Consider the following 15,496-nt stretch of genomic DNA (forward strand, 5'->3'; position numbering starts at 1 on the left):
AATTCAGCCTAGTAGCCTGTCAAAAACCTCTTTTTGGTTATCTCTGAAAATCATGACGGGGTAAATTTACTGTCTTATGGAAATCTTACTTACTTGTATTTATATTGCCTAGAATGAACTATTTGAAAAAGCTAAAAATGAAATCCTTGATGAAGTTATCAGTCTGAGCCAGGTTACACCAAAACATTGGTAAGTATTTGATATTAATCTCTTTTCTGAAAGACTTTACTGGCCGGGCGTGGTGGCTCACGCCTGTAATCCCAGCACTTTGGGAGGCCGAGACGGGCGGATCATGAGCTCAGGAGATCGAGACCAGCCTGGCTAACATGGTGAAACCCCGTCTCTACTAAAAAATACAAAAAAGTAGCCAGGCGAGGTGGCGGGCGCCTGTAGTCCCAGCTACTCCGGAGGCTGAGGCAGGAGAATGGTGTGAACCCAGGAGGCAGAGCTTGCAGTGAGCTGGGATCCGGCCACTGCACTCCAGCCTGGGCCACAGAGCGAGACTCTGTCTCAAAAAAAAAAAAAAAGAAAGAAAGACTTTACTATATGGGTTATAATGAAATACTAAAACTTTGATTGATAAAGCAGTGATTTATTGTTGCCTTGGCTCTTAGGCAAAAACACAATAGTTTTTTTTTTAGCAATATCTACTATTGTAGTCTAACCAGTTGAATTTCTGGAAGATGGTTTTCTTCATGTTCTTTTAAAATCTTGATTCTCTTTGCCTTTTCTTTATCTTATACTTAATAAATACATAATCATAATTTCTGTAAAGTCATTTAGGCAAAAGTTTCGTCAAATTGTACTTTAGGTAAATATCAACCTGTCAAAATTGGTTTATAAAGGGAGATTAGTATATATTTTCAGCTTCTCCATTCTGAATAAGAACAGTTAGTGCTTTTTGTACCATGTGGTTAATATGTTATATACAAATCACATTTTGAACTTAATGCTATTAAGATTTGAAATTTTTAAAAATAGCAAATGCACCCTTTTGAAAAATTTTTTATGTTAATCTTTTCTAAGGCAAACTGTTACCTTCAGTTTATGTTTTATGTAAGTTTGGCCATTCCTAAATTCAGTGGAATGAGACATGGTAAAACAAGGTATGTATAAATAACCTTGACATTTTTGTAGTCACATGTTAATTAACAAATTCCTCAGGCAGAAATTATCATTCTGATGAAGACTGGTATTTTTAAGAATTTATTCTTGGAGCACAACTATCCTCACTGCCATTCATTGTAAATATTTTCTGTACCTAGTCTATTCACTCAGTTAAAGGTTATCAAAAGTGAGCTTTGATAGTGGTATCTAGTCTGTACATTTAAATTCAGCATCACTAGTTTCCTCATCTCAGTGCCCTTTCTTCATCAGTGGTGAAACCTCTTCTGTCTTCAAGTAGTCCACATTTGCCTGTTTTTAATCTCCATTCCTTATCCAAAAAAAAGAGATCTGATTTTATCTGTTTTTGTTGATTAATCAAATATTATTATGACACAACTTATGTTTATTTGTATCTTAGCCCAGTTCCATGGCTTTGTGTCAGTCAGCTTTGAAGTTACAAAGAGATACATAGGTTTACAGATTGAATATAATACTAGTTGCCTTGCTAGATTGTTTGAGGGTATTTAATGTATATAAAAGCGATGTATAAACTGTAACAACTAATAATGCTGTTTATGGGGAGAAAATGTGGTCCTTCTATAAATTAATTTTTGGTATCATCAAATGGAAAGGTTAGTTTTGTTTGGACAGAGCAACCCTGAACTCAAAGTATTTCTTCACTAAAGTGAGCCTTGAAAATAAATGTAATTTATTTAATACAAAGGTAACTGAAGAGAATTGCCAAGGGACAATGAACGCATACCACCAGATTGCCCATTGAAAAGGCAAGGGTCAGAACTAGGACATCTGGCTGCTAGAGATTTATTTGCGTAAGCTGCTGGATTATATATGATTCTCTGTTTTTTCAGACTGTAGAGGCTGAAAAAATGTTATGCTAACACAAATATAAATCAGAATAGCAGGTCCAAGCCTTAGCTGTTCATACCACATTGAATTCAAGTGCATTACACCCCAAATATTTTCCAAATATTTTATTATTGTGACATAGTTGATGTTGTCTTGAAGTTTCTGTTGGTATGTTTTTGTTGAATAATGCCTATGTGATATTTTAGGACAATGCCTAAAATGCTTACAATTATTTAAGTCATAAGACTGTTTAATCTATATTTGGTTATCTGGAAACAGTGTTAAAAGCATTTTATGTCCTAACATGACAGTTTGTTATTTATTTGTAGACATCCCACTGTCCTTTGGTTAAGTTTTAGGAAGGTTATTAGGGGTACAGATTTGACATATAATACATTATAGTTGGAAATAGGCTCTCAGCATTTTTACGCCGTGCCTGGTTTTCAAGAATGAATCACTGACATTCAGCAGGAGGTACTGATATATCATTAACATCATGTGACCATCAATGTAGATATATCTTTTCTAGAAGGATAGCTAGCTAGCTTCACAGAAATACATTTTTTCAAAAAATGCTAGTATGGTACATTTTTAGAAGTTCTCGGACTTCAGAAATCAAAGATTTGCAATGTCATAATTTGAGGTTTAAAACATGAATAAGTGTTAAGGCAGAGGCAGGAACATGGTAAGGGCCAGGAGATGAGAACAAGAAAGGCAACACAGGTAGCTGTGTACTGTGGCTTTAATATAAATGGGGGGAAGAGGCAGGAGATAGAACAGTTGATATAAGCAAAATATTAAGTTTATTAGCCATATTCAGAAGCTTAGTATGTATTCCAGAAGCAGTGGGGGGAGGGTGGTCACTGAAGAGGATTAGGTCAGGTTTGCATTTTAGAAAGGTCTTTGTAGTAGGCAAAATGGAATACGAGTGGAGAAGACTGTAAGCAAGGAGGCAGTTGGCTGTTGCAATAATTTAGGCAAGAGGTGATTGTGGCTTAAACTTGGATAGTGAGTGGTAATACAGGTAGAGAAGAGACACTTGTGAGATACTTGAGAGGTCACGTAAAAGAATTTACAGAATTTAGTGATTGTGTAGCTAATGAAGAGTCTGTTAAATAAAGAGTATGTTTATGCTCAGTAATTACATTGCTGGGAATATATGCAAATGATGATATATTTGACAAAGATGAACACATAAAACCTTTCACCTTGGTTTTTTTAATAAATGTGAAGAAATGGAAAACAATTTATGTTTCCCATTTGGAATTGTATAGTATTTGGTTTATATAGAGCAGATTGCTGCTCTATGGATAGATGTAGCCTTTGAAAAGTATAGGATGTTGACATGGAAAACTAAATACAATATACTTTTAGATTTAAAAAAAGGATTTATAGAACACTATGTATAATTATGAACCATTTGTGTGAATACACCCACACAAACAGTTACATAGACATAATTTTTTTAATAATAAAGCCATAAATAGCGGTTATCTTCTAAAAGAGGAACTATGGGATGCTTCTTAAATTTTCTGTATTGGTTGAAATTATTATATGGAATATAATAGTCCTCTACTTTAAAATAAAATAAAATAAATCCATTTAAAAAAGTATTTCTTTAATTAAAGTGGAATGTAGGTAAAGTTTCTGTAGATAAAGAAGGCAATAAAACTATTACCTTTATTATATTTTGTTAATTATATTTTGTATATTATTAGAAGTTATCCCTGGTTGATGGCAAAACCTGGAATACAGAAGTCACCTATAATAACACAGAATATAGTCCAGGCACGGTGGCTCATGCCTGTAGTCCCAGCACTTTGGGAGGCCCCCATGGGCAGATCACTTGAGCTCAGGAGTTCAAGACCAACCTGGGCAACATGGTGAAAACCCTGTCTCTAATAAAAATACAAAAATTAGTCGGGCATGGTGGTGCACACTTGTAATCCCATCTACTTGGGTGGCTGAAACAGGAGAATCGCTTGAACCCGGGAAGTGGAAGTTGCAGTGAGCCGAGATTCGCCACTGCACTGCAGCCTGGATGACAGAGTGAGACCCTGTCTGAAAACAAAACAAAACAAAAAACATAGAATATAGGCTGGGAAAATTGTTAGATGATAGCAGCAAGCAATAAGGTAGCAGATGACATAACTAGATGGAGTAGCTTCACAGTATAAGGGTTTTTATATGAACATTGAGAACTGATGGTTCAGAAGAGAGACTGGGGTGAGGAGGACTTAGCTTCTACTTTCTAACTCTGAAGGCCTTTCAACTACTGAATAGCTTCCTCTCAGCAGAATTTGAGGATGGAGGACAGTCACTTTCCTTAAGGAAAGGTTTGGAGATAAAAAGAATAGGAAAAGAGAATGAGAGTATAAAATGGTTCGTCATGGAACCGGGTATTGGGAGCACAACAGAAATTGTTGTGATGGAGGGGAGCAGTGGGAGTCTGGAACAGAGGAGAGCCGCTTGGCGATGAAAGGCAGGAGAGGCTGGGCAAGGAGAACTGATAACAGCTGCCTCTGTGGATGTCAAAGCAGCAACCTTCCTTGAGAAAGTTGCCTTTAGCTTCTCGGGATTCGGTAGTCAGGATTTTAAAAACGGTGTCAGGGATATGGATTCCTGGCCCAGAGACTCCATGGAAAAATAACAGACTATGTCTCTTCTGAAGCAGGATGAGACAAAAGCCCTGGAGGTCAGAGGCTGGATCCTGGTCTTCAGTTCAGCTTTCAGTTATCTTCTTGAGATTGTGTTTAAAGTGGTATCTGAAGGGGAGGCCCTGACAGGCTGCTTTTCTTCATCTTGCTCCTTACACTCTCCCACTCTCTGTCATTAACTCAGTGACTAAATTGTCTTTGTTCTTTTGGGCCCCAGTTGTATATCCTCCTCAGACTGTTTTCTTTACTGGTTGTAACTGAAAAGTGACCTGAAAGTTAGCAATAGGAAACCAGGATCTGTGTTCATTGATTCAGTAGACTTAATTTTACACAAAATGTTTAGTAAATAGTCTTGGAGGGTAGAAGATGTTGACTCGCCTCACCAGAGGAGTTCAGCTGGGCTTTTGGACAGCAGGATATTTCTGCTACCCTGAGATTTGTGTCTATATCCTAAAGGGTTGAGGTTACTCTTAAGAAGGATCCCCTGATAAGTAGAGTTTTTTTTGTTTTTTTTTTTTTAATGTATATTGTAGTATTCTATTATGGTATAAGTTTATTACCCAAATAAATATTTTCTTGAGAGTTCAAATTAAAATAGTTGTATTTTTTTATTAGTCACCCATATTCTTTTAAGATGTCTTTCATGGCAGAATTTTCAACATGATTATGCATCTTTTACATTGTTACCTTAATCATGAATTACTGAAAGATTTTATCTAACAGCATTCTGTAACATCTGTGATCTGATAAGTTGTCATGTTTATACCAAGAAGTTTTCAGTCTCGGACTCTCCCATAAACACATGAAGTATGTGTTAATACTAGGCAGATAAGTGTGCATGAAAAGAAGCTCAAAATTATTAGTCATTAGAGAAATACAATGTAAAACCACAATGACCACTATAAACTTACGAAAATGGCTAAAATTATAAATGACAGACTATACCAAGTGATGGCAAGGGTGGAGAGGACCTAGAACTCTCATTCTCTGCTAATGGAAATGTAAAATGCGGCAAACATTTTGGAAAAAAACATTAAACATGTAATTACCATATGATCCAAACATTCCACTCTTAGGTATTTACCTAAGAGGAATGAAAGCATGTGTGCATAAGAAGGACTTGTACTAGAATTCTCATAGCAACTTTATTTGTAATAGCCAAAAGCTGGAAACAGCCTAAGTGTCTATCTACACAAGAATGGATAAACACATTCATGCAACATAATACTACACAGAAATAAAAAGAAGTGAAATATTGCTAGATGCAGTGGCTCACGCTTATAATCTCAACACTTTGGGAGGCCAAGGCAAGAGGATTGCTTGAGCCCAGGAGTTCAAGACCAGCATCAGCAACATAGTGAGACCCCCATCTCTACAAAATTTTAAAAAATTAGCCAGGCATAATGGCATCCTCCTGTAGTACCAGCTACTCGGGAGGATAAGGTGGGAGGATGGCTTGAGCCCAGGAGGTTGAGGCTGCAGTGAGCCCTGATTGTGCCACTGCACTCCAGCCTGGGCAACTAAGCAAGACCCTGTCTCAAAAAAAAAAAAAATGTGAAATATTAATACATACAACAGCATGATGAACCTCAAAATAATTATGCTGAGTGGAAGAAGAAAGGCAAAAAAAGAGTATATGCCACATGATTGCATTTATATAAATTTCTAGAAAATACAAACTAATCACAGTGACAGAAAGCAGTTCTAGTGGTGACAACTTTTGAGGATGATGGATGCGTTCATTATCTTGACTGCTGCGATTTACAGTTATATATACACGTGAAAACTTCTCAAAACTTTAAATATGTACAGTTTATTGTAAGTTAATGGTACTTCAGTCAAGCTGTTTTTAAAAACAATATTATATTTAGATTTGGTGTTTTTGATACTTTTTTATTTCAGGGAGGAAATCCTTCAGCAGTCTTTGTGGGAAAGAGTGTCAACTCATGTGATTGAAAACATCTACCTTCCGGCTGCACAGACCATGAATTCAGGAACTTTTAATACCACAGTGGATATCAAGCTTAAACAGTGGACTGATAAGCAGCTTCCTAATAAAGCAGTAGAGGTTAGGATATAATTTAATTAAATGGGTAAGAAGCATTATCTGAAGGGAGTAGGAGCTGTGAATTTTAGACTTTATTCCCATCACAGCCTCTTTCTTTCTTTCTTTTGTTTGGGTCCTTATAGCTCATTTATTCTTTACTCCTCATCTCTGTGTTGGGACTAACCTTGATGTTGCTACCAGTTACTACGGTTATAAAAATTTACTAATTGTTATGGTGTTGGCCTGAGGGTATTGGTACTTCTTCCAAAGACTGTATTTAACAAGCAAATTTTGCTTGAATGCGAAATATTTGCTTGAATATTTGCTTGAATGTGAAATATTTTGAACATTTCACCTGAGCTCAGTTCTACTTAAATTATCATTTTCTTAGTTAGGATCCTGACAGAAGATTAAACTAGGAATTATTTAAAAAAAAAAAAAAAAAAAAAAAACTAACTTAAAGAATCTGTTTCTGCTACCATGTCTCTTGGCTTTATCACTTAATAGCTGTATGGTCCTTTGCCTAGTTGCTTAACTTTCCTATGTGTTTTTTCATCAATAAAATGATGACAGTAATATTGCCTACCTCACAGGGTTGTTATAAGGATTAAATAAGCAATTGTATGTAAAGTACTTAGACAATGCCCAACCCATGATAACTGCTCAGGAAATGGACTTGCTGTTATTATGATCATCATCATCTGAATTGATCCGTCATGTACATCACCGCATAAACTGTGATTGTTGAAGCTAAGAGTCTGTGTCCTGTGCTTCTGTGTGAGGTTGCTCACAAAATTGAAGTCAATGTTAAAAGTAATTTTGTTTTTCATACCTGTCTTAAAGGCAGTGTCAGTTTCTCATTATTCAGATGTGATTTCACCCCTTTCCTATCTTGCTCCAGTCTTGACTCCCTTACCTCTGTTCTCAATTTCTTCAAGCTCCTTTCTAAGAACTCTAGCAGCCTCCCTGCCTAAGTTGCACATTGCTGAGCCCTGGCGGATCTTGACACATTTACCCCTGAAGAAATTAGAGAGCGGCTGCTCCCCTTTCACTAGTTCTCATTACTGGCACTGACATTTTTTCTGGGCCATGTCCTGTGATAGGATATTTTCACATCCTAAGGTTCAAGCAGTGGAAGTGGTTATAAAAGCCTCAATTTTTCTTTCCACTGCTGCTTTCTGTCCCTCAGCATTAGGTGTCATGGAAAGAATGTAGACCTGGTGAGAAGGTCAGGAAACATGGATCTTAATACTCGCCCCACCACTCACTCCGTATTTTTGGACAGTCACTTTTCTTTATGTTTAAAATGAGAGAGGGCTAAAATTCAGCATTAAAAAGCCCACTTAGTTGTAAGTAGATTTTGTTCTTCATTGATTTTGTTCTTCATTATTTTTGACACTGTGCTCTTCCTTTCACTTTTCAGATCATTAGGAGTTAGCTATGATACAAAGCTGAATACTCTTCAGCTGTATTTGAAAGTGTTGGTGCATTGCTTCATATCTTTGCTTAAAGACAAAGATACGAAGATGACTAAATCATTAAGACATTTTAAACTTTTTGCAATGTGAAAGAAGCAGGAAACTCGTGTCTTAGAGGTTGAAATAAATAAGTGAACTAACTTGGGTGGCAGGCTTAGAATACATACCTTATCTTGAAGAGACAGCCCTGTTCAGCTCCAGCAGATGGTGTCATGTAGGAATATGGGTGTACCCTTCTCAGTTAGTTCAAGAGAAGCTGTCAGCGCAGACTTTTAAATGAAATCTCTCAATTTTTAAATATTGGCAAGCAATTTTAAAAATGTGAACCACTATGCATGTCTAGCAAAGCATATCTGGAAGCCATATCTGTCGCCAGCAACCCATGTGAGACCTCTACATCATTGGCCTTTTAATGTAGTTTCACATATGTTTTCTGATAAGCTGATTTATTTATCACATCTGGCTTGAGCTCATGTGTTATTTTTCATGTTAAACATTAAAGTATGTAGTAATAATACACCTTTTTTCTTTCAAATAATTCTAGGTTGCTTGGGAGACCCTACAAGAAGAATTTTCCCGCTTCATGACAGAACCCAAAGGGAAAGAACATGATGACATATTTGATAAACTTAAAGAGGCCGTTAAGGAAGAAAGTATTAAACGACACAAGTGGAATGACTTTGCGGAGGACAGCTTGGTATGTTGTTTGTCTACTGGGATATCAGCCTCATATTTTTATATAACTTCTCAAATTGGTTCTTTTTCATAGGAGACTTTTTATATGACTAAATTACATTCTGAATTAAAAATAATGAAGTAAAGAAATAGTTTTATGATCTGTAATCTGCCCTTTAATATTTCCCTGCCCTTCTAAAATCACCTGTTGCTGTTTCTTTCTTGGCTATCATTTCAGAAGAAAGTAAAACTTTGCAGTAAACAGACTCCGATAAACTTCTACAAATGTCATCTATTAGCCATTTTATGGGCCTGTCTGTAGATAACTGATTCTAATTTTACCCTCTGTGGTAATGAAAGGAACTAAATGCATTGGTTTTCAGTGGACTTATAAAATGTTAGACTTATAGAATGTTAGACGCCTAAAATCATACCACCAGCTACCGTGTATTGAAGCTCATTATGTGCCAGGAGCTCTGTAAGCATTATTTTATTTAATTCTTAACTAGTCCTATTATTGTCATTGACAGAGCTGGGATTCAAGCCCCTCTCTAATGGCAAAGCCTGGTTCCTGACACCACATGATAAATCTTTTGTTATGTAGAATGCTCTCACTACCAAAATCAAATCTGTTAAGTGCCTGCTCTGCTCAGAGAGTTACTAGAGGTGTTGTTGAATTACAGGATTGAACGATTTTCTGGGAAAATGCAGAGCTGGTTGTGATTAGCTGGTTGTAATTCTAATTTTGTTTTAAAGAAATGTTTGTCTTTATGGCTGGGTGCGGTGGCTCATGCCTGTAATCCCAGCACTTTGGGAGGCCAAGGCGGGCGGATCACCTGAGGTGGGGAGTTCGAGACCAGCCTGAGCGACATGGTGAAACCCTGTCTCTACTAAAAATACAAAATTAGCCGGGCATGGTGGTACATGCCTGTAATCACAGCTACTTGGGAGACTGAGGCAGGAGAATTGCTTGAACCCTGGAAGGGGAGGTTGCAGTGAGCCAAGATCGTGCCATTGCACTCCAACCTGGGCGACAAGAGTGAAACTCCCATCTCAAAAAAAAAAAGAAAACCGTATTTATTCTTCTTAAATGCCTTGTTAAGACTGGCTTACTGAGAAAATAGTTTCATTTTTATTCATCCAAAAGTTATAAAATTTGGAAGCCAATTTTCAACTGTAATAAATAACTTTTATGATTTTATAGATCTTTTAAGTGTCTACCTTATTACTTTTTTCATTGCTGTTAACACTGGGAATAATGGTTATTAATTTTTTTCTCCTCATTTTTGAAAAGGCTACCATATAGGTCATATGGCAAAAAGGAGAGTTGAACATGATCTGAATTATTCAGTCCTGAATTTTAGGTTTCTAGATGTTGCATTTCATGTAGTTATATTTGTAATATTTTGTACAATGTAAATGTGTAATATTACCCGTGCACTTCTTATGGTTAGCTTATTTAATTTGGGCCAGGAGAGAATCTCCACTCTATATTTTTTAGACAGCAAGCTAACAAATAAGCAGGCAAGTAAAAGGAGCTTATGCATTTTTGTGGGAAGGATATATTTTTATGCTGGTTTATATACATGGTTATTTTTCCATATTTACTAAGCTGTCAATTTGAATAAAACTACTAAAATGACAAGATGTAAAAGAAGTTAGCTTTTTCTTTTCTTGTTATTTTCAGAGGGTTATTCAACACAATGCTTTGGAAGACCGATCCATATCTGATAAACAGCAGTGGGATGCAGCTATTTATTTTATGGAAGAGGCTCTGCAGGCTCGTCTCAAGGATAGTAAGTAGAGACGCAGCTTATTGAATTCTGAGTTCACAGTGGTGAAGGAGTTATCCAACTTTAGTGAACATTTGTAAAAATATATTTAACATTTAAAAGTCTTTGTCGTTAATACTATAGTTGAATATTATTTGTGGAATTTTTTTTAGTCAACTGCTTTGTAGCTGCTAAAACAAATGGACACATGATGCTTATATGTACTTATATTCTATAAAGCTATAATGCAGAATATTTTAGTGTGTTTGCTATTGTACTTATAGGAATTTTATAAGCAATTATACTTTTATGTATCATAAACTCATGTATCATTAAACTCTTACACATGTGCCATATCAGTCATGTGGGTTTTTTCCTTTATTTCAACTGCCTTCATATTGATATAGCACTTTGAAATAGTGAAGAAAGCAAGACCATTATTAGTTATAATTTGTGTATAGGTAAGTGATAAAATTGTTGATAAGTTAATTTTTTTTTTTCTAGCTGAAAATGCAATTGAAAACATGGTGGGTCCAGACTGGAAAAAGAGGTGGTTATACTGGAAGAATCGGACCCAAGAACAGGTGAAATAAACGCATCTCTAGTCTTACGATGATATCATTGTGTTCATTTTCATTCAGGCATTAAAATACAACCTTTGTGTGACTCTAGACCAGTCTCAGGAATTTTAAATGTTTTATGTCATCCTTTCTAAAATATAATGAATCTTTAGAATAAAGAATAAACTGCATAAGAAAGTTTTTTTAAGTGAAGTAGCCATGTTGTTAAAAGACAAGAGATGAAACATGCCACTTTTGTGGTTGATTACTTTGTTCATTTCAATTCCCTGTTTGAGGTAAAAAGGAAGATTAAAGTTATGAACAGGCCAGGCACAGTGACTCATTCCTGTAATCACAACCCTTTGGGAGGCCAAGTTAGAGGAATCGCTTGAGTTCAGGAGTTCAAGACCAGCCTGGGCAACATAGCAAGACCTCTTCTTTATTAAAAGTTAAAAAAAAATTAATCAGGTGTGATGGCACATACCTGTTATCCCAGCTACTAGTGAGGCTGAGATGGGAAGGATTGCTTAAGCCTGGGAGGTCAAAGCTGCAGGGAAAAAAACTTGTGAATAGAAAAAAATGATAAGGTTTTCAGAGGACCTACAGCGAATATGCTTGGAGGGGGGGAAGATACAATTTTTCTTGCCTCGTTTTATTATCTTATCTATATCTATCGTTAAAGTCCCTACCTCTCACCTCCACCCCTGTTCATTCCATTCTGATTCTTATAACTTCTTTTCCTATCTGGTATTCAGTCTTATATCACTGTCTCATTCCTTGTTCATTCCTTAAATGAAAGAATCTAAATAGAACATAGAATCTAACTACATAAATTAATGAAGTAATGAAGATGAAAAAGATTTAGCATCCAATCCATTTTCTTTTCTTGTTTGCTTTGTTCCTTGAATTCATTTAGAGAAAGGAGATCAAGGAATGGAAAAATAGAGGAGAAAGAGAGAATAAAAATTGACCAGAGGAGATGTCCCTATTTCTTTCTTTTATATTTCCATTTTCATTTTAAGCACAGAGTTAATTGTATAATCTATATCCTATTTTTTCCTAGTTTCTCACATTTCTTGTTTCATAAGTTCTCTATCAGACATGAGTCTCAACTTTCTCAAAATAATGAAGAGACAGTCTTCTTTTTCTTTGTGTTTTATTATTATTATTATTATTATTATTATTATTATTATTTTGGTAATGACTTTTGTGAAAAATGAGCCGTTAAGAGACTGAAGTGAAGCTGAAGCAGTGGACAGTTAGTAATTGGGTCATGCATGTGTTCAGGGTGCATTGGTTATCTCTGCTCTACAGATGGGCTGAGAGAAGGAGGTCTGTCAGAAAAGAATTTCTAGGGATCCATCCAAGATTTCTGACTTTGATAGAGGAAGATGCATTGATTAGAAAGAGCTGCTGTAAGGGAGATAAACTGCAAAAGAAAAATGGTGTCTGGCCTTCAAGACTTAGTGATATTAGGCCTAAAGTCTCTAGAACAATTGATGGCACTCCTCAGCAACTGACTGGTGGTTAATGTGCTTTGGCCAAACACTCTCTGAAAGAAATGATTCCTGCTAGTAAGTTACTTTTGTCAGGAACTTAAACCCACAGGGGAATCCCTTCAAGAGAAACAAAGGAATTCACTTGAAAGTCAGTGCAGAGGGTCTGTAAACCTAGAAGAGGAATCTGGAAAGTAATCCTTTAGAGAAGAGCCTTCTCCCCCACAGGATTTCAGGGCAGCATGTGCGAGACCCAGGTTGACTGTAGAACAGAGGCCATAATTTGGAATATAGAAGGGAGGGGCATCTGAATCACCTAGGGAGGTGTTTATATATATTGTTTTGTTTTTTCCTTCAAAAGCTAGCCTCATGTCAGACTCACGGAGTCAAGCTCTCCTTGTCTGTCCTTTCTCCCTCCCACCCCAGTTGAAAACAAGTGTTTTCAGCCTCACACCTGGAGGTCACAGGGAGAGACAGATTCTAGAAGAGGTTGAGAATATCCCTAGGTCTCACATTATAAGTTCACATCGCTGAATGACAGGATTTGGCAGGAAAAGAAATTTAAAGATGAGAACTCCATTCTCTGAAAAGTGTTTTGTGTTTTTGTGTTTCTTTTTTGTTCGTTTTCTAGGAAAATTCATCCCTTTGAAACATTCTCACCTTGTTTGAGCCAAACTAATGGACATTTTGGTCAGGATAGATCTGAGGGCCAAGTGTAGTGACGGTCAAGTGGTGATGGATAGAAAGGGGGAAGTGAAACACGCCGCAGGATGAGCTTGGGAACACCATTACCAGCAATTTCCTTTCCATCTCAGACTGAATAGCACATGTTTAAGCAAACAGTGAACTTTCTCTTTATCAAATGCTCTTTTTTCTAAAGTGTTAGTTTTCAGAGAGTATTAATTAGTAGTTCCATTTACAAGCTAATTGTTTGCATGTATGTGTTAATCTTGTCTAACTACTCAGATTTCATAGCTGTGATAGAGTTTGGGGCAAAAAAAAACCAGTTAGTTTCATAGCTGTGGTAGATTTTCTATTCTAGTAATTTATTTAGGGTAATGATTGAATTTAAAGCTAGTTTCTTCTATCATACAATTTTGAGTGGAGGTTTGAAAAATGACAAGATTAATTTAACACGGTATAAGAATCTTGTTATCAAACATAACTAGTGTATGTACGTTTTCCTTCTTTGGTAAAGAGATTATGAATAATTACAGAAAAGAGACGAAGTGAATTTAAGAAGGATAGATACCTCACAGAAGCAGTCTGAAGTACCATTTTTTATGAAAAGGCTTTTTAAAAATCAAACTATGCATTTTATATTTATTGGAAAAGAGACATGTCAACAGGTTAAAATCCTTACAGTAATCTCATTCTTATGTGTAGTTCTTAGATATGAGGCATTTTAGAACATCAACTCTTCCCATGCATTCAGGGTGCTTTCTCCTAGATTCAAATTATACCCTCTGGTCAAGAAAGAAAGAAAATACATAGTAAGATTCCTGGTGCTATAACTTCCACAGCAAAAACATTTCAGCAAAAGTAAACACATAACAAGTATGGCTAATCCCTGGGTTTTTTCCTCGCTCATAAGGCAAATTGTTCTGCATTCATAGGCCATTTACCATATTCATAAGCCAGGGTGCTGTGTTCTTTCTTGTGTTTCTTTCTTGTTTGTTGTGATTAAACTTGTGATATCTTTTATGCAATAGTAATGTATTTATTAAAATTGAGACTGTTTTTCAAGCGCCAAATTATGAACCATCTAAACACAGTCCTTTTTTAAACATTTTAAAGTGTGTTCACAATGAAACCAAGAATGAATTGGAGAAGATGTTGAAATGTAATGAGGAGCACCCAGCTTATCTTGCAAGTGATGAAATAACCACAGTCCGGAAGAACCTTGAATCCCGAGGAGTAGAAGTAGATCCAAGCTTGGTAATAAATACTGCTGAAAAGCAGGAATCCGCTTCCTTAATATTTGTTTCTTGCAGTAAATGTTACTACAAGTGTTAGTTAGATATTTAAGTGCTTTATTTGACTTTTGTCATGTGTACATTCGCTGACAGTAAAAGCTTAGTCATTTTGTTTGCGTGAAGAGAAGGAATTTTATTCTCAGTATTGCTTTTTTAAGGGTAATGCTTTAATTTGTAAATGGGGAAATTTACTTTGGCAAGTTCAGTGGTCAACAGTCAGTTCTTGCAGAATGGGATGAAGCTGACCCAGACCTTTGCCCCACATCACATTGTTTCAGATTGCAAAATAGAATTTCTGTTTAAAAATGGCATATGTTTAAAAATATATATGTTTTTGTGTGTGGTTTACAGTCACATGTAACTCAATTAGATGTGAGTGGATTCAGAAAAAATAAAAAATAAAAATGTTGTTTTTTTTAAATTAGATATGACCATTGAGTTCTAGCTCCATTTTCCTCTTTTGTTGGTGTGAGAATAAAAATAGTCGACACTTTAGGCTGCTTTTTGCTTACCTTCATGATACTTTTTGAGGACGAATTTTAAAAAATACTTTTGGGCCTACGTTTTTTAAAAACTACATTCTCTACTGCTTAGTTAAGATGTAAGGAATTTAAAAGCTCATTATTATATTAGCTTAAGTGAACACAATTAGAAAAATAAGTCTAGTAGGGAAATCAATCATTAACAAATTGCAAAGCCACACAAACTCTTTTAAAGATTATATGCTATTTATGTTTCTGTACTTGAGGGATGAGTATACTTATTTTAAATTCCATCGGAGGTCAGGACAAGTAAAAAAATAAAAATAAAATTGGTAAAACTCAAAGCAGTTGTACATCTAGCATTATTTATAAATTGAAA

General features: G+C 35.8%; 1 protein-coding gene across 5 annotated transcripts in view; it reads left to right on the forward strand.

The window, feature by feature from the left end:
- OPA1 (OPA1 mitochondrial dynamin like GTPase) overlaps nucleotides 1-15,496 on the forward strand; it is a 99,123-nt gene that overhangs the window by 50,070 nt on the left and 33,557 nt on the right. For all 5 annotated transcript variants that reach the window (XM_008009552.3, XM_073023755.1, XM_073023756.1 and 2 more), the window contains 6 exons: nucleotides 113-189; nucleotides 6,534-6,699; nucleotides 8,701-8,853; nucleotides 10,519-10,627; nucleotides 11,108-11,187; nucleotides 14,457-14,597. In XM_008009552.3, coding sequence (XP_008007743.2) covers nucleotides 113-189; nucleotides 6,534-6,699; nucleotides 8,701-8,853; nucleotides 10,519-10,627; nucleotides 11,108-11,187; nucleotides 14,457-14,597 — 726 coding nt within the window. The remainder of the gene's footprint in view (nucleotides 1-112; nucleotides 190-6,533; nucleotides 6,700-8,700; nucleotides 8,854-10,518; nucleotides 10,628-11,107; nucleotides 11,188-14,456; nucleotides 14,598-15,496) is intronic.

Source organism: Chlorocebus sabaeus, chromosome 15 (assembly GCF_047675955.1).
Source record: "Chlorocebus sabaeus isolate Y175 chromosome 15, mChlSab1.0.hap1, whole genome shotgun sequence".
Classification (NCBI taxonomy): domain Eukaryota; kingdom Metazoa; phylum Chordata; class Mammalia; order Primates; family Cercopithecidae; genus Chlorocebus; species Chlorocebus sabaeus.